Source organism: Archocentrus centrarchus, chromosome 6 (assembly GCF_007364275.1).
Source record: "Archocentrus centrarchus isolate MPI-CPG fArcCen1 chromosome 6, fArcCen1, whole genome shotgun sequence".
Classification (NCBI taxonomy): domain Eukaryota; kingdom Metazoa; phylum Chordata; class Actinopteri; order Cichliformes; family Cichlidae; genus Archocentrus; species Archocentrus centrarchus.
In genome coordinates this window covers 5801571-5821652 of record NC_044351.1, presented here as the reverse complement: position 1 = coordinate 5821652, position 20082 = coordinate 5801571, and the positions used below count along the sequence as shown (strand labels likewise).

The 20082-nt window shown below is 42.5% G+C and overlaps 1 protein-coding gene across 7 annotated transcripts in view; it reads right to left on the bottom strand.

Moving 5' to 3' along the window:
• cadps2 (Ca++-dependent secretion activator 2) overlaps positions 1-20082 on the bottom strand; it is a 280333-nt gene that overhangs the window by 216679 nt on the left and 43572 nt on the right. For all 7 annotated transcript variants that reach the window (XM_030730944.1, XM_030730939.1, XM_030730942.1 and 4 more), the window contains exons 4-6: positions 17706-17786; positions 12767-13000; positions 10323-10444 (exon numbers count right to left, since the gene is read on the bottom strand). In XM_030730944.1, the coding sequence (XP_030586804.1) occupies positions 10323-10444; positions 12767-13000; positions 17706-17786 (437 nt within the window). The remainder of the gene's footprint in view (positions 1-10322; positions 10445-12766; positions 13001-17705; positions 17787-20082) is intronic.

Genomic DNA, 20082 nt, shown 5'->3' with positions numbered 1-20082 from the left:
ACACTGCATGTAATAAAGATCTTTTTATGTTTTGATATTAAAGTGTTGTTTTTAGCTTGATGCCTCTGTTTCCGTCTCAAAACCTGCAAGAGACTTTATTATATTTATACAGTGAAAGTCACAGTGATAAAAGCATGCTAAGTAAAAGATGCCATATATGCAAGCGTGAACCAGTGGGCCCTAAAGCAGGCTTTTGAAATCTACGCTAATAACCAGAGGAAGTGTGCCTCTTCTTCAACAGCTGAGAAAAGTCCATATCCAAAATTTCAAGATCTACTCATTAGTTTTTAATGTAGCACCTTTTTTATTTAGTCTATATGATGAATTGCAGATGATAATGAAATCCTCAGACAACCTTTTTAAAGAGTGAATAACCCATTGAACAAGAAATATATCTATTACTGCATTTAAAGACACATCTGTAATCCAAGGAAAGTTTAATTTGAGAAAGACCAAAAACTGCTACAAGCAAGCTTTATTAAAGTAACCTCTCATTCACATCTGTCTCCTGAGAACTGCATTTTGGGTCTCAGCCTGTCTGCATTCACAACACATTATGACATTATCATTGTAATTTGGATAGAAACATGGGTGTTTTTATATATATTTTATAGCACCAAATCACAACAAACAGTTGCTTCAAGGCCCATTATATTGTGTGGTAAAGCCCACAGTTTTCATTAAGCTGCTATTGTTCTTTCTTTTTTAAGGGTGGTAATCAAGTTGGTGTTAACTACTACAGACCTACATCCATTCTTCCATGTGCATCAAAGATTTTTGAGAAACTTGTAAATAAACAACTATTTGACTATTTTGAAAAATATAACCTCTTGTCTAGTGCCAAGTCTGGTTTCCACTCAGGGCACAGATGTATGACGGCTTTTTTAAAGGTTCTTAATGATATAATCCACGTGTCAAACTCAAGGCCCATGGGCCAGATCCGGCCTGTGAGATAATTATATTAGGCTTGCAAAATAATTTCATATGCCTATGATTAATGGCCAACCGGTTAATAGCACTCCCACCACTTATACTACAAATCCCACTATGCACTCCAACGCGAGTTAGTGTACAGGTCAAAACCTGTGCACTAACTCACGTTGCCAATGACATATTGATCAGTGGTCAGCAGATAAAAACATCGGACAGCACTTTTTACAGCAACATTTAAGCTAGCATGACCCCCAGAATGGCCAAACAAATAGTGGAGTTTGAAAACAGGTGGGAGACAAAGGACCTGTTCGCTGACATCAGAGAAAAACCCTTTCCCTTCCACGCCTGCAATGTGCAGGGAAAAGAGTGAAATTGTGGGACAGATGTGGGAGAAGATACTGAGGGAGACCTGCACAGGTGAGCTGACAGTGCATCACTGTATCACACACCAGGAAACGCTGTGCAGCAAAGTCCTGAACAAAGAATGCGTAATAAGCACCGTAACATAGTGAACTTTATAAGAGGCAAAGGTTTAAATCACTGGCAGTTTTGGTCTTTTCTGGAGAAAATACCTTCTGAATTTGGTGACATGCTTTATCGCACAGAGGTGCGATGACCTGCCTGAGGTAATTTGTCACTTCATGGAAAGAAAGAAAGAAATGGAATAAGAGAGAAAACTAAATAATTGTTGTTTCTTGTTTCTGAACTTTTTTCTTATATCACATCAAAAAAGAAATTTGCAAACTTTCATCAGCTTGAAATGTTCCCATTTTCCCTTATATTATTTTTGAAGAAAAGTATATTTTATTTAATGTGTTGAGGAAAAAGTTGCTGTATTATGGCCATTCAAATTCATATTGCTGATTAAAATATTTTCAGTTTTAGACTGTTCAACATAGTTTAATCCTGTTTGGCCCACGACTTAGCCTGTGTTTTCAATTTTGGCCTGTTCTGTGACTGAGTTTGACACACCTGATATAACCTCAGCATTAGATTCTGAAGAGCACTGTACAGCCATATTTATTGACTTAGCCAATGCCTTTGATTCTGTTGATCATGTCATCCTATTACAAATATTAGACCGTATCAGAATTTCGGGTCAGTCACTGACATGGTTTTCTAATTATCTCTTTAACACTCTGCAGCAAGTAAAGATTGATTCTCACATTTCGCAGTCACTTCCTGTGTGTGCCTCAGGGATTGGTCCTTGGTCCAACCCTTTTCTCAATCTTTATTAATGATATTCCACAATCGTGGACAATCGTGATTTTATGATTGTTGTGTTTTATGTGTTGATGAATAACATCGTTCTGTATTGTTTGTTTGATTCTCAATTTGAAATAACAAATTGTTCTTAATGTGTTTGCCTGGTTAAATAAAGGTTTAAATAAAAATAAATTAAGTGTAAAAATCTTCAATCTCCTCGGCATTTACATCAGTGAAGATCTCACCCGGACCTACAACACACTGCAGATTGTCAAAAGAAGGCTCAACAAAGACTCTTTTTTTCCTAAGGAAGCTGAGGAAATTTGGATTACCCTCCAAGATCTGGAAGGAGATCTCCCAGGACACCATCCATCATCTCATTAGGAGCAAGCCCAAACATTACAAGGCATGCATACCAGCATGTGGGGGCCATACAAACTGCTGAGTACAAGTTTGAGTTGCGGCAATGAAATTTCAGCAAAATGAACTAGCCTGCCACATAATTTTTTCATTTTGATTTTTTGGGTGTCTTTCAATTCAGCACTCTGTACCAGAGTTATAATAGTTTGGGACTTTCCATTCAAGTTTAGTTTCATTTTGTTTTAACATTTTTTTTCTGTAATTCAGCTAGTTTTAATTAGTTTTTTTTTAGATTGTTTTTGCTCGTTTTTACTTTTTGTTTAATGCTGAGTTTTCCTTAGTTTTAGTATTAGTTTTTCACATTTTATTTGTCAGGTGCAAGATTCAAAGTGCAAGACTATTGTGTAATAAGACCTCAAATTACACCATTAAAAATAAATTGTATTTAACAACCAACTGTTCGCAAGATAGCAGCATTATGTACTACATGTGTGTAATATTAAAGACACACATGAATATCAATGGGGAGCAACATTAAAAAAAAATCCAATAAACTTAAACTCCCAATAAATTCTTATCTCAAAATATGTATCTCAAAAATAGAAAAATATGAATAAATATATTTATCTCAAGTATAAATTGGACTGCCCAGCACTAGATGCAGGTCCAGCATCAGTGCAGTAGCTTTCAGGCCAGTCTTGTGTGGAACCAGCTCCCAGCTCCCAGCTCCCATAGTACCATATCACCCCAATAGAGCTCTTCACTCTCAGACTGCTGGCTTACTTGTGGTTCCTCGGATACTTAAGAGTAGAATAGGAGGCAGAGCCTTCAGCTTTCAGGCCCTTCTGTGGAACCAGCTCCCAATTTGGATTCGGGAGACAGACACCCCATCTATTATTAAGATTAAGCTTAAAACTTTCCTTTTTGATCAAGCTCATAGTTAGGGCTTGACCAGGTGACCCTGAACCCTCCCTTAGGTGTGCTGCAATAGGCCTAATTTGCTGGGGTCTTTCCATGATACACTGAGTTTTCTTCTTCACTCACCTCTTTTCACTGTCTTTGTGTTTATATACCACTTCCATCTACAAAACTCTTATCAGTACTTACCCAGTTGCAATCAAGGTAAACAAGTGTGGATGTCATACTAACATGGCCATTACAGTGTCTACTGTCACAGGCATGTTAGCATAAGCAAATGCCAATGTGACAATCAGTGGCGGTATGTATAAATAGCATATACATAGAAACTAAATTATCTGAATGGGTACATCATTATGAGGTTGCATGATAATGACAACAATAAAAAAAATAAAATAATAAGCAGTACGGTGGTATGGTGGTTAGCACTACTGCTTCAAAGGTAGAAGGACAGCTAGAAGGTCTGGGTTCGAATCCACTTTGGCCTGGGCCTTTCTGTGTGGAGTCTGCATGTTCTCCCCCTGTCTGGTGGGTTTCCTCTAACAGTCCAAAGACATGCAGTTACTGGGGTTAGGTTAATTGGTGATTCTAAATTGGCCATAGGTGTGAATGTGAATGACTGTCTGTCTCTCTCTGTCTTAGCCCTGCGATAGGCTGGCGACCTGTACAGGGTGTACCCTACCTCTCGCCCATGACAGCTGGGATAGGCTCCAGCCCCCCTCGACGCAGAACAGGATGGTTGCATAAAAATAATTATTAGTAGCAGTAGTTTCATCATCCTCATCTTCAGACACAGCATCTAGTCCAGCAATACACCTGTAGATCAAATGAACTGACTATAGAAAAACAAGGGTATTGATTCTTTAAGTGAGATGGGGGTTCCTCAGAGCAGTTTGTCAGCAACACCACAGACCAGTCTTCTATAAATAAATGTGCTGTGGTCAGGTCTGCTGCATTTTCCTCTTGTTAATGTGTTTTTTAAATATGTTTATAATGGAATTTTTACTTCCTGTGATCAGACTGATTTAAGACCATCTAAGACGCCAGTATCCTCTTTCTGTAATACAGAGTTAACATGCGAAAATTAGCACTTACTATTTCTTTTGAACTAAAAGAAAAGTCGTTTTTATTTAGGTTAGAACATTTTCTTTCCGGTAGCACCACATGCATGAAAAAAAAAATACTTCTTCGACCAAACAGTTGATAAGGTGCTAAAAAAGATATTTTGAAATGCAAAGAACAATAAATCCTAACAGCAGCACAAGTCTGGTTCCAATCATCCATTTTTAAAACCCCTTTCAGCAGAGTTTCAGCTATGATTCTCTACTGACTGGTTGTTCTAAAAAAAAAACAAAAAACTTTTAGTTCTGACTGGAACTGAGTAATGGAGATCAGCTGAGCTTTTATTTAAAAGCCAAGGTCTGTATATTAATTTCATTTGTAAAAATTCAGGCTTTATTAAATTAGGTCAAAAGAGCAAAGGTGCAGCAGGCCACAAAAATGAAATATGGAGCTATGTTATGCTTAGATATTTATACCATAAAAACCTCACATTATTAGGGCCTGATCAGAAGAAAGACTTAGCGGTGTGCTTTGCAGTGTAGAAAGATTAAGAATTTTGGGAAAAAGTCAGCGTGTCATGAGAATATTATCTCTAAAGAAATTCCAATTCTTTTGAGATAGCATAAGTGTGTTTACAAAAAAGAACACAATTTTAACAAGAAATATTCTGAGAGCACAAGCCTCCACCAAGCTCCACCAGCTCACTCTTTTGGCAGTATTGACTTTTAAGGGAATAGTATTGTACTACGCATATATTTATTTCATTTTCTTTGTTCTTTTAAACATACTTTAAGAAGTTTGCAGTGCAACAAAAATCACATAGGAGTAGCATGACAGACATTTACTTTAATTACACAAACTTTATGTAAAAGTAGGTAATGAATAATAGGTTGTCACGGTGAGGGGCTGTGTGTGGAGGGAAGGACCCAAGTGCAGGACATACGCAGACATAAACTAAAACTTCTTTATTTGCAGGGACTCGAAAAATACAAAATACCAAAACCAGAAATCTCAACCAGGGCAAGAAACAAACGGAAGCCTGGGAGAAAACCAAAAACCAAAACACACAGCTAGGAGGGGAACACTGGGGGAAACAATGACGACGACGCAACCCTAACACTGAAAACTTGACAAGGAAAACATGCACAAAAACAACAAGGGAAACTAAACATACTCAAACAATATAACTATAAGAAACACTAAGGAACATAACCTAAAAAGTATAACAAAGAAGGCTACACAAAAGAAAACTCAAAATGCTGGGCCACCGGCCCAGGACCATGACAGTACTGGGCCGGTGGCCCAGCCGTCTGGAGGCGTCTCAAGGCCGGCTCCAGACGGCCAAAACCAGAAAACAAAAAGCCAGACCAGGGCGGGCGGCGGGGAACCAGGACGGAGGGCTCGAGACAAAAACAAAACAAAACCCCAAGGAGCAGCAGAGTCCAAACAAAACACGGCACATAGACCAGGGCAGGCGGAGGGGGCCAGGAAGGAGGGTCCAAAACAAAAAACAAACCCCAAAAAGGCACCAAAGTCCAAAAAACAAAGAACATACAGTTCTGGAGGCCGACCGCGCTCCCAGCGGCGGTGGCGAGGACGAGGACGAAGGCAGGCAGGAGGCCGACCGCGCTCCCAGCGGCGGGGGGAGAGGAAGAAGGCAGGCAGGAGGCCGACCGCGCTCCCAGCGGCGGCGACGAGGACGAACAGGGGGCCGACCACGCTCCCAGTGGCGGCGACGAGGACGAGGATGAAGGCGAGCAGGCTCAAGGTACTTGAAAGGCTCCAGACACAGGAAAGGCTCAGAACCACCAGAAGAGCCAGGGAACTTGAAGGAGCCAGGAAACTTGAAAGAGCCACGCTGCCGAACAGGAGGCCATAGTAGTCCATGGAGGGCCAAGGTCAAAACTGAGAACAAAAACATAAGGCCCAAACAAAAAACAGCACGAGGCCAGGAAAATAGTTCCCAATGTCTAGGGGGCCGCCCAGGCCAAGGGGCAGAACTCACAGGCCAGGAAACAGATGAGTCTTCAGGAGGCCGACCGCACTCCCAGCGATGGCGACAATAGATGAACTCAGGCGGCCGGCCGAGTGGCATGCGACGGAGCTGGATGGCCTCAGGCGGGCGGCGAAGAAACAAGACAGGAGCCACAGCAGACCTGGACTCTCCTGAGCCCAGGGCGGTCAAGGACTCAGGGCACTCAGAAGACCCAGGACCCTCGGGCGGCTCGGACCGAGCGGGACTCCCTGGCTGCATTGCAGGGCGCGCAGCCGTCTCCTCCGACGACTGGGGCTGCTTTGCAGACGGATCGGGTGAGTCCGAAGATGGAAGTGAAGGCAGATGAAGTGCCGGTGCAGGCTGAGGCGGAGCAGAGGCCCGAGGTGCAGGCTGAGGCGGAGTGGCTGTCGTCCTGGACAGCAGGGTCTTCTGTGTGGGTAGCTCAAAGGCAGGGTTAGGCAGGGGTGACTGTAGGGTAGCTAAGGGGACCTGAGGGACCGAGGGGACCTGAGCTGACACTGAGGAAACTGCGGAAGCGGAGGCTGAGGGAGCTAAAGGGACCGAAGCGGAGGCTGAGGGAGCTAAAGGGACTGAAACACACACTATGGACCCTGGATGAGCTACACGGGCTGACCGAGTGCGAGGGAAAGCTGCTGGGGCTGGCTGAGACGGCTGGGAGTGAGCTGGCGCTACAGCTGGCTGAGACGGCTGGGAGTGAGCTGGCGCTACAGCTGGCTGAGATGGCTGGGAGTGAGCTGACTGTGACGGCTGGGAGTGAGCTGGCTGAGACGGCTGGGAGTGAGATGACTGTGACCCTGCTGCAGCTACAGCTAACTGCAACTGGGACCATGTGGAACGTAGCTGAGGCTTAGGGCCTGGTGCTGCTGCAGGCGGCGTGGAGCATGGCTGAAGAGGCGCTGCAGACGACACGGAAGACTGCTGTGAGGACTTGGACCTGGTTGCCCCCACCCGCGGAACAGGAACGGGTGCAGAGGTCGCTGGAGCTGGGTGAACTGGAGCTATGGGAGCTGGGCGAGCAGAGGGAGCTAAAGGGCGGACAGAGGGAGCAGAGTCAGAAGGAGCTGTTAAGGCTGGTGTGGGCATAAAGGAGCGTGGTCGTGGCTTGGGGGCTGCTGCAGCTAGCAGCTGTGACTGCTGAACCAAAACTGCCCCCACCCGAGGAACATGAACGGGTGCAGAAGCGGGCCTGTCCTTGGCAGCTTCCACCCGTGGAAACAAAACGGGTGCGGGTACAGAATATCTCTCAGGGAGACTGCTCACAGTCAGTCACACTGGCCAGTTCATTAGGAACATTGTCAGCCACAGTCTTCATGCCTCGAGTCTTACCATGAAATGTTGGTGCATCCACCGACTGCACAATGTCCATAACAAAGTCCTTAACCATGGCAGGCAATGAGTCCAAAAGCCACGGAAAACTCGATACCAAGCCGTGTAAACTGTGTGAAATGGCTCTCTTACTCCCTTCCTTAGGCAGGCTTTGCCATTCTTCACATAGTTCATACATATATTCCAAAACGTCCTGCAACATCTCATTGTCCGAATTATCAGTCTTAGAATACAAAATGTCTTTAGCTCTAGCTGGCACTGAAGCTGAAGTATAGAGACCAGTGTTTACTGCCTGCTTGGAAAACTCATTTTCCTTAGTAGCCACTTTATTGGGAACAGCGACAGTAAACTCAGTCTTTGAATAAGGCAAAACAGCAGAGTTACTCACAAATTGCCGGGTGCCGCCCCACACGGGCGACTGAGCAGAATTGTCCTGATGCTGCACAGACCGCGCAGTGACGCCGAGCTGGTGCTGTGCAGTGCTTACAGGTGCGGCAGGCGAAGGCTGCTGATTCTCTCGTCGAGAGCCGTGCTTCTTTCTCCCAGAAGCGAGCGGAGGCTGCGACGAGGTGATGGGCGGCATTCTCCGTGGTGGCGGCGAAGAGAAGTAGCCACCCACTGTGATCGCCGTCGGAACGGGCGGAGGGGTTGCAGCTGGCGGAGCGAACAGCTGCTGTGGCGAGGCGTGGGCTCGATGCTGAGGTGGAGCGCGACGGTACTGGGACCTTTGCTGGCTTGCTGGCCCGCCCAGGGCCAGGCGAGTGCCGTAAAACTCGAACCTGCGCTCCGGGGCGAGCCAGGGCTTCCACCTAATCTTTTCATTGCAGTAATACTCTATTACCGTATGACGCTCCTGAAGATCGTAGTCCGCGGGGTCCATTTCTTGGTCACGTCGTTCTGTCACGGTGAGGGGCTGTGTGTGGAGGGAAGGACCCAAGAGCAGGACATACGCAGACATAAACTAAAACTTCTTTATTTGCAGGGACTCGAAAAATACAAAATACCAAAACCAGAAATCTCAACCAGGGCAAGAAACAAACGGAAGCCTGGGAGAAAACCAAAAACCAAAACACACAGCTAGGAGGGGAACACTGGGGGAAACAATGACGACGACGCAACCCTAACACTGAAAACTTGACAAGGAAAACATGCACAAAAACAACAAGGGAACTAAACATACTCAAACAATATAACTATAAGAAACACTAAGGAACATAACCTAAAAAGTATAACAAAGAAGGCTACACAAAAGAAAACTCAAAATGCTGGGCCACCGGCCCAGGACCATGACATAGGTATTTATTTATAAATAACTGGAGATGAATAACCTGAGTTTATAATATAATATTATACTACAGTATATTTCTAACAAACTAGGAAGCTCATTCAAAAGAGAATGATATTATTTTATTTAAATATTTTATTTAAAGAATGCATTTTGGGGTCAATTTTAAAAAAAAAGAAGAAAGTGAAGAAAGTGAGATCAGTGGTCAAATGTGATATTTAGAATCCCCATAAACCATTATGATGTCCTAAATGTTGCCAATACAAAGGCAGTAGAATTTTAAGTATAATTAGACATTTTATTAAAGTCTCCCCTAATGACAGTTTTACCATGTTTACGAATACCTTTATTAGTCCCACAATGGGGAAATTACATTAACCCTGAAGAAGAAGTCAGAGGTCCAAAGTAACATGATATTGACCATCTATATGTGAACATGAACACCTATGCCTATATGTTGTCAATACAAAAAATGACAGGAATAAACATAGTTTAAAATAGCTCTATATGACATTATTATCAATTTGACCTTCAGATCAATCTACTGACCTTTAAGGAGAGTTCAGAGGTCAAATGTGACATATTTAAATTCTTCATATGGTACTTTCTATATGTTGACAATACACATCACACTTGGATGTAATCCAAATTTGAATGGGTTATTAAAAATCACTCACTTATCCATCCACCCATCTGTGACCAAATTGCAGGGGCAGCAGCCTAAGCAGAGAAACCCAGACCTCCCTCTCCCCAGCCACCTTCTCCAGCTCATCCAGGCCTGGCTCCAGGGTGGGGCCCTGGTAGCCCTATCCCAGGCAGGGTAAAATGTACTCTAGAGCTTTCTTTCATAGGAGTTGCTGGAATTGCTCTTTTTCTGACTCTTGGGAGACCATAACAGGGGGCAAAGCCCCCAGACAACATAGCCCCTGGGATTACTGGGACACACAAACCCCTCCACCACGATAAGGTGGCGATTTGCGAAGGGGGACTCTACACCCCTACAATGCTTTATCGGAATACATTCAAAACTTTTTCATCAAATCCGATGAGCAAGTGCAAGTGGACACAACAGTACCTCCAGGAAGTAATCCAAAAATGGCAGCTGAGCTTTAAGCAGCAAGTTGCAGCCTTCCACAACAGTCCCAGTTTCTCATGTGGCCCCCTGGGGGAATTTAATTTCCCACCCCTGGTCTAAATAAATGAAGATCAACTCACTGTGGTTTTGAGGCTTCTGCTTGATCAGTCTGTAGCTTTTCTCCTCCTTCCACCTCCATGGTACAGTAAACAATACGGTTTGGGGCCACTGACTTCAGCCCCTGGACCTCCATGATCACAATCTGAGAAAAACAGAAGATTTAAGACCAATAAATGCCCCAATTTTCAAATCAAGTGCTTTGCCTGAGCAACAACTCAGAGTAACCCATTCACATTACAAGTTTTTACCATTGATCACATCCCACTGTCTCTTTGAAGAGGAACAGAAAGAGGAAACAGCCAAATGGAAGCTTTCTGGATGAATAAACAACAGGCCACAAAGTATCCTGGCTTAAAGGATGACCTAGTTTTTACAGGTTTTTTTTTCGTGGTTGGTTTTTTTTGGGATATACTTGTGCGTTTTGTAGCCAGTACCATCATATTCTTTCCTTCTGTTGTATTTATATGTTGACCCTTTTTTACACTCTAACCAGGTGTGTTCATATGGAGAAAACCATGAAAACTATAAGAAATCTAAAATCTGAATGAAAAACATTGGCGTTTTTAGGTCACATATGGCCATGCCATGAAAACAAAGGAATTTATATTATTTTATTCATTTCATTGGTATTTAAAAGAGGGTACCTAAAGTTTTGATTTTAACACCTCAAAGTATTCAGTTTATCATATTTTCAACATTATTTTGCTGATTATTTGCTCAAAACTTGAGTTAACTGTATCTTTAATGGACTAATTATCTCAATTGATAAGGACAGAGACATCTGATTAGCACTAGGTAAAAATGTAAAGAACTGTAGCAATGTGGTGAATTTCTAATGTTTGACTAAGTTCTTTTTCAAAGGAACTAAATTAACTGCCAAATACAATGAATTCACCAATGGGAGCAGTTATAGTTTTGTGAATAAGTATTTACCAATGCTTGTTTTTTTTTTGGGGGGGGGGGTTAGGGTTAGTATCAAACTTGCATGTTTCAGATCATGAAACTAACTTTAATATTAGACAAAAAATAACCCAAATGCAAAATGCAGTTTTCAAATGATGATTTCATTTATTGAGGTTAGACAATAAAACCTAAACCTACCTGTCCCTATGTGAAAAAAGTAATTGCCCCCTAAGCACCTGCCTAATAAATAGTTGTAACACCCTTGGCATCAAAAATCATAATCAAGTAAGTAAAGTTTACTTATGTAGCACTTTACAAGAACAGAATTCACAAAGTGCTTTACAATAAAGAATAAAATGCAACAATTAAGATGGTGTAAATTGACAGAATTAAATAAAAGCAAGGCTACACAGGTGTGTCTTCAGTCTCTTTTTAAAGGTATCAGCAGTGTCCACAGATCTTAAATCCAGTGGAAGTGAGTTCCACAACTTGGGGTCCAGAACCTCAAAAGCACAGTCACCTTTTGACTTTAACCCGGATCTAGAAACAGCCAACAAGCACTGATCAGCAGACCTCAGAGATCTAGATGCTATGTGTGTGGTTGTAGCTCACTGTTATATGGAGGCATCTGACCATGGACGGCTCTGAAAGTAATCATCCCAATTTTAAAATTAACCCTAAACTTTATGGGGAGCCAGTGCAACGAAGCCAGAATTGGTGTCATGGGGGACCTGGTGAGAAGCCTTGCAACAACATTCTAGACCCTTTGTTTGTTTGTTTGTTTGCTTGTTTGTTTTGTTTTTCTGCACCATTTGTAAGTGATCCTGAGATAACTGGCAATGAGTCTTTCACTGCGCTGTGGATGAATTTTGGCCCACTATTCTTGGTAGAATTGTTTAAATTTAGCCCTATTGGAGAGTTTTTGACCATGAAAGCCTGTTTAAGGTCATGCCAAAGTATCTCAGTCAGATTTAAACATGGACTTTGGCTAGGCCACTAGTCGTTTTTTGGGAGTTTTTTTTTTTTTTTAAATCATTCAGAGGTGGACTGGATGTTTTGGATCATTGTTCTACTGCATAACAGAAGTGCACTTGAGCTTCAGATGATAAACTCATGGCTGGACATTATTTTTAAATCATGAACACTAGTCTAAACTGAGCCAAATGGGGCCAGCAGTTCTTTAGATATTGTTCTGGGTTTGTTTGTGGCATCTTGGATGAGTCGTCAATGTGCTCATGAAGTAATGTTGGTAGGCCGGCAACTCTTGGGAAGATTCACCACTATTCCAAGTTGTCTCCATTTGTGGATAATTGGTCTCACCATGGTTTGTTGGAGTCTCAAAGACTGATAGATGACGATGACTTTGTTTTTCCTGTTTTTGAGTTTCTTTAGATTGTTAGCCTACTTCATTTTAGTCAGACAGGTTCTATTTACGTGAATTCTTGATTCAGTAGGTCTGGCCTAGGTGTGCCTAATGAAACTAAACTCAGCATTCCAAAAAAGAAGTAGTTAATCATAATTAATTCACTATAAAACAAGTTACTACCACACCAAAACACACCTCCAGAGTGAAGGACAGCACAATGTCTGACTTGGACAGAATGGCTCCCTCGTCTCCGAGATCCAGAAAGGAGTTATTCAGGGAGGAACATTTGAGCTTCTGTTTGAAGTCTGGACCGCCTTTAGACACTGGCAGACTCTCCAAATTCGACATTAACAGGTTGACAGATGATCGCAACTCCTCCATATACAAAGCCTCCATGTCAGCAGAGACGAACTCTGGGTATTTCCTTTCCTGCAAACACAAATTCAGATTATATGATACATGTTCATACCAAAACTGGTTATGAGTTTTTAGGAAAATTAAAGTCATTGTGATATTTTCCGAATATGACAAAACAGTTTCTGGATGTGACTAATCAAGTAGCCCTTAAAAGAAGGTAGTTAAGTGAAGTGTATACCACGGCATCAGTGATCTTTGAGATGCTTGGCTATAAGATGAACAGCAAAAAGGAGAAGTACCCTCCATGGAAAAGACAACTAGAGGCTAAGATCAAGGCAGCACAGAGGGAAGTTAGGCAGCTCTCAGAGTTGCAGAAAGGTGTGATGAAGAAAGCGTTGCCAAAGAAGTACAACAGGCTGTCCATACCTGAGGACTTAGAGACTGCCAAGCAAAGACTCACAGCCTTGGCTAATCATCTGAAGAGGTATACCAGAGGGATAGAAGCCAGGAGAATAAACCAGATGTTCTTCACCGAACCATCCAAGGTATACTCTCAGTGGCAGGGGAACAATATGAGAACAGCACCCTATCAACTATCAACACCTTACACCCTGCCAGTTTTTGCATACCCTGCTGGGATAATAGACTGGCAAAAGAAAGCAAAAGAAGACACTGATGTCATGACAAGAAAGCTCTTTATCATGCATGGAGGGTTTAATCCCAAAATCAGCACCCTGAGATCGTACAAATGAGCAGAAGGAAGGAGGCCGAGGACTAGTGAGTTTCAATTCAATTTAAATTCAATTTTATTTATATAGCGCCACATCACAACAAACAGTCGCCTCAAGGCACTTTGTATTGTGGGTAAAGACCCTACAATAATTCCAGAGAAAACCCAACAGTCAAAACGACCCCCTATGAGCAAGCATTTGGCGACAGTGGGAAGGAAAAAGTCCCTTTTAACGGGAAGAAACCTCCAGCAGAACCAGGCTCAGGGAGAGAGACAGGACAAAAGACATGCTGTGGAAGAGACCCAGAGATTAATAATAATTGATGATTAAATGCAGAGTGGAGTATAAACAAAGTAAATAAGGTGAATGAAAAGAAACAGTGCATTATGGGAACCCCCCAGCAGCCTAGGCCTATAGCAGCATAACTAAGGGGTGGTTCAGGGTCACCTCCAACTATAAGCTTGATCATAAAGGAAAGTTTTAAGCTTAAGCTTAAAAATAGAGAGGGTGTCTGTCTCCTGAATCCAAGCTAGGAGCTGGTTCCACAGAAGAGGGGCCTGAAAGCTGAAGGCTCTGCCTCCCATTCCACACTTATACTATATATAGTATAAGTGTGGAATGGGAGGCAGACCTCTATCAGAGGCCTGGGACCTTCAAGCTCCCAGGCCTCTGATTATATATATATATATATATATATATATATATATATATATATATATATATATATATATATATATATATATATATATTATCTCCTCTATCAGAGGCCTGGGAGCTTGAGGGTCCTGCGCAGTATCTTAGGTGTTCCCAGGATTGCGCTCTTCTGGACAGAGATCTCGGCTGTCGTTCCAGGAATGAGGATGTGTTCCAATTACCACATTCACCTTCTCTAGCTGTTATCTCAGCCCTTGGTATTTCTCAAGCTTCTTGTGTTCCTTCTTCCTGATGTTGCCATTGCTTGGTATTGCAACATCTATCACTATGGCCTTCTTACTCTGCTTTTCCACAACTATGTCCGGTTGGTTAGCCATCACAAATTTGTCAGCCTGTATCTGAAAGTCCCACAGGATCTTAGCTTAGTCATTCTCAACCACCCTTGGGGGCGTATCCTAGAGCTTGTACATCTTTCTCTTCTCCTAATTTGTCTCTGCACAACTTCACACTGTTCCACCTCTCCCTCACCACTTCATTCGAAAATCATGCAGGAAGCGACAGCATGGCAGTGTTGCCAACTTTGCAACTTTGTTGGTGGACTTAGTGGCTTCTCAGACCCCCCCGTGACTTTTTTTTTTCCAAAAACAACTAGCGACAAAATTAGCAACATTTTCCAGTGACATCGGCGACTTCTGACGAGTTTAGGAAAGCTAAAATCCTCCACTGTCGCTGTGTTTTGTGTATATACAGCCTTCATAGTGCGTCCATTCATATGCTTTGGTATCGCCCGCACCCCCAGGAGTACCTGGCTGCAGGCAAGAGGGGCCACCATTCTGCAACTCTATAGCGGAGGTTGGTTTGTACCGTAAGTCACGTGACGTTAATAGTGGAAGTGGGTCTTTTGCATGCGTTCGTGATGCAGCCAGTGGATATGTAGACGCCGCATTGAGCAGGTGGTCTCGTTGCTGTGATACATCAGTGCACATGTCTACAGATTTACTGAACTGGCTAGAATCTTGTTAACTGAAGGATGGAATTTTGTTCATTCAGTCTGTTTACATGTTTTTCTTATTTGCACAGAGTACTAGATGTACAGGAGTACACACAGGAGGAAGCACTTTAGTGAAATCTACTTCACTGGAGACTGGCTTTTTAAAGAATAAGTCAGCCTTTTGCTATTTTTGCTCTGTATTTTTTTGGTTTACATTTTAATAGCACAGCTATGAGTCTTTTGTTATGGAGGAAAAAATCATTAATTTATTTGATGAGCATTATTATTTAAATATGCCAATAATTTATTACATCTACAGCTGAATGTTAATAAAAGTGCCTGTGTGATATTTGGGACATGTAGCTTTGAGTCAGAAGTGCCTTCTTGTTTATACCTTTTTGGGACGAAAAAATATTTATATATATAGTATATTGCCATTCAGCTAATGAATATCAAGATATTATTTTTGGTCAAGAATCACCCAGCCCTAGCATATCAATTTTGGCCTCAGCACAGATGTGCCTGTATAGTATGCCAGTCATGTGGTTCCGGTGCTACATGTATGCCCTGCCTGCTAGCAGTTTGCACCCTGCTTTTGTGCTGGCCTGTCTCAGGGGCATCTCTGAACGGCCTACACCTGGGGTCTTGCCTGGTGTGGCAGACCCCAGCCAATATCAGTACTGCACTTAGAGCTTGTTCCTGTGCTGCTATGATTAGTGTCTCTGTGCTATCTTTCAGCCCACCATTGTCCAGCCATTGGTAGGATTTTTCAATATCAGCCACTTCATCTATCTGCCGGTGGTACATGCTGTGCAGAGGTCTGTCCTTCAATGATGGTTCCTGTTCTTGCTCCTCTTCTTTCTTGGGTTTTCTGCTGCCTGATATTCAACTAAAAACATGCTTAGTTGTGGCAGGAGATGTCCAGTAGTAAGAGAGCTGGAAAGGGCCGTAGAAGATCCTTAAACCAGGACTGGTATCTTTTCCTTTGGTGCCAGGAGGAACAGGATGAGCACTGCCAGAGGCCTACAGAATTACCTTGAGTAGTTCAATGGTGTGAATGTTCTTGACCACACAATCAGAAACAGACTTCATTAGAGTGGCCTGAAGGCCCGATATCCACTAGTGGGCCCTGTTTTCACTGCCCAGCATCATGAAGCCCGATTGGCATTTGCCATAGAATATCAGAATTGGCAGGTCCATCACTGGCACCTTATGCTTTTCACAGATAACAGGTTCACCCTTAGCATATTTGACAGATGTGAAAGGGCCCAGAGAAGCCATGGAGAGCATTATGCTGCCTGTGGGAGCATCGTGGTCAATATATAGATATTCTGTAGTACCTCTTTGTGGAGAGTGTAAATACTAATGTTGTACTTTGAACTAATAAAAGGCCATATACTGTGCAACAAAATCACGTCAGATGTTGTTTAGACAAACTGAATGCATCAAAAAACTACATTAGATCTTAGAAGATTTAGACAGACAGTGTTGAATTACTGGTGGGTTGAATGAAACACAGAAAACAAAAAGCCAAAAGCTACTACTGCCAGAGAGAGAGCTCAAATGACAGTGTGAAGAATGCAAACTGTCACTTAAAGTGAAAGGTTGACGCCTGTGATTGAGTTACACAAGATACACAAGTGTGGACTTTTACAGTTACCATATTTCATATTTTACTCCATCAGGAGAAAATGTTTGATTTTCTCCTTCTTAGGAAAAGGAGTATTAAACTGTTTCTTTAAATCTTAAGAATAATTTTTCTCAAAAACAGAAGTTGGAAGAATCTAAAGGGTGGGCAGGGTACACCTGCTTTACTGGCTACTTGCTGAAGCTGTTTTTACCCGTGAGTTTTTATCAGAGCTGTATGTGAGAATGCAAAAGAAAATTAAACAGTGTTTATCCTCCCATCTCCCACTGTGATGTGACTGATGTCCGATTTAGCCCATGTGGGAATCAAACAAGTAACTGTTCACCACCATGATTACCACCACTGGCCTGAACCAAAAAGAGTATTACCATAGTGAGAATGCATTTGATTCATAAAAACACCAGTTGTGTGCTGCATGCAAGAAAGTAAACTTTACACATTGTAAACCTTGTTATTACTGCAGTGTCAGGAGGTTATGGGCAAATTCTGCATATCTGAGAGATTGCTGTTTGTCAAAAAGCCAAAATCTACTATTTAGCATAGTTAATAAGCTAATGATAGGTTACTAACTCTAAAAATAACGGTATCAGTTCAACAAGAAGTAAAATATTGAGTAGTCTTGGTCTAAACTTCAGTATTTAATACACTTTTAAGACATAATATAAAGAAAGTAACCAAAAACAGTAAACAGAAAACAACAGTGAAAATATATATATTTAAAACATTTTCCTTACACTCCTGATACAGTCTTACCCTGACAATCTTCTCAGCTAGTTGTAACCTGCCGTCCAGCTCTCGACGGATCTGAGCTGCCTGCTCGTCCACATTATCCAGCTGAGGAAAAAACAAACCAAAAAAAGACTGTCATTAATCTGCCAGTCAGAAGTAGAATTCTCTGACATTTTCAGTCAGCAGTCAGCAGCTGAGTTGATAGTAATTATCCAACAGGAGTGAGGATCTGAACAATTCAACAGGAGGTGCTTCCTGGCCTCTTAAACAGAAAAAGAAATATACACACACACACACACACACACACACACACACACACACACACACACACACACACACACACACACACACACACACACACACACACACGTGCACTATATTGCCAACAGTATTTGCTTGTCTGCCTTCACATGCACATGAAGTTGAGTAAAATCATATTCTTAATCCATAGGGTTTAATATAATGTTGGCCCATCCTCTGCAGCTATAACAGCTTCAACTCTTCTGGAAAGGCTTTCCATAAGGCTTAGGGTCGTGTTTATGGGAATTTTAGACCATTCTTCCGAAGCGCATTTGTGAGGTCAGACATTGATGTTAGACAAGAAGGCCTGGCTCACAGTCTCTACTCTAATTCATCACAAATATGTTCTATCGGGCTAAGGACAAGACTCTGTGCAGACCAGTCAAGTTCTTGCTCATCTACATCTTTATAGACTTTGCTTTATGCACTGGTGCACAGTCATGTTGGAATATAAAGGGGCCATACCCAAATTGTTCCCACAAAGTTGGGAGCATGAAATTGTCCAAAATATCTTGGTATGCTAAAGCATTAAGAGTTCCTTTCACAAGAACTACAGGGCTGAGCCCAACTGCTGAAAAACAACCCCACAACATAATTCCCCCTCCACTAGACTTCGTACAGTGCAGTCAGACAAGCACCGATCTCTAGGCAACTGCCAAACCCAGACTTGTCTATTGGAACAAGAAATGTGATTCATCACTCCAGAGAATGTGTCCACTGCTATAGAGTACAGTGGCAGTGTGCTTTATACCACTGCATCTGACGCTTTGCATTGCACTTCATGATATAAGGCTTGGGTGCAGCTGCTCAGCCATGGAAACCCATTCCATGAAGCTCTCTATGCACTGTTCTTGAGCTAATCTGGAGGCCACATGAAGTTTAGAGGTCTGTACCGATTGACTCTGCAGACAGTCGGTGACCTCTGCACACTATGTGCTTCAGCATCCATTGATCCCACTGTCATTTTATGTGGCCTACCACTGTGTAGCTGAGCCGCTGTCATTCCCAGTCTCTTCCACTTTGTTATAATACCACTTGCAGTTGACTGTGGAATATTTAGCAGCAAAGAAATTTCATGACTGGACTTGTTGCACAGGTGGCATCCTTTTACAGTACCATGGTGGAATTCACTGAGCTCCTAAGAGCAACCCATTCTTTCACAAATGTTTGTAGAAGCAGTCTTCATACCTTGGTGCTTGTTTTTATACACATGTGGCAGTGGAAGAGACTAGAACACCTGAATTCAATTATTTGTATGTGTGAGTGAATAATTTTGGTAAAACCATTCCATTGAAGCAAGCAATTCTTGTCTAGTGAAATTTAAAGCAGACATCAATGAAAACATACCAAAGTGATCTCCTTTTATCTCAAAAAACACTGTGCCATAAAGCTTATATCATGCCTGTTTGCATTCAGCTTTTACATCACTGTCATCTTGTGGCCACAGTTGGCTATTGTCTCTAGAAGAAGAAATAACACAGCTTGACAACGGAGCCACTGAAATCCGTATGGGGTAGGAGTTCTCATGGACATGTTCGTGTCCCATTAATAATGGCTGGAGCTTGTAAAGCTGAGAGGCCAGCAGCTTGAACCTGAAGGTGTGCTCCAGCTACAGGGAATGACACTCCTCAGCCTCTCCAGGAAGGTCTATACCAGGGTCCTGGAAAGGCAAGTACAGTGGCTTGCAAAAGTATTCATACCCCTTGAACTTTTCCATATTTTGTCACATTACAACCACAAACATAAATATATTTCACTGGAATTTAATGTGAAAGGCCAACACAAAGTGGTATACAATTGTGAAGTGGAAGAAAAATTATACATGATTCAAAAAAACTTTTACAAATAAAAAACTGAAAAGTGCAGTGTGCAAAAGTATTGAGCCCCCCTGATTCAATACTTTGTGGAACCACCTTTTGCTGCAATTACAGCTGCAAGTGTTTTAGGGTATGTGGGCCTCTTGCCCTTTGGCCATGGGGCTCCCTGCTGGGGCCGCCCTCCTCCTCCTCTTAGTTTGGGCACACCGTTCTCATCAAGATGTGTAGTCTTGAGTCTTCTGTGCCCGTGGGGGGAAGGGGGGCTGCCGGCAGCCTGGGTTTCC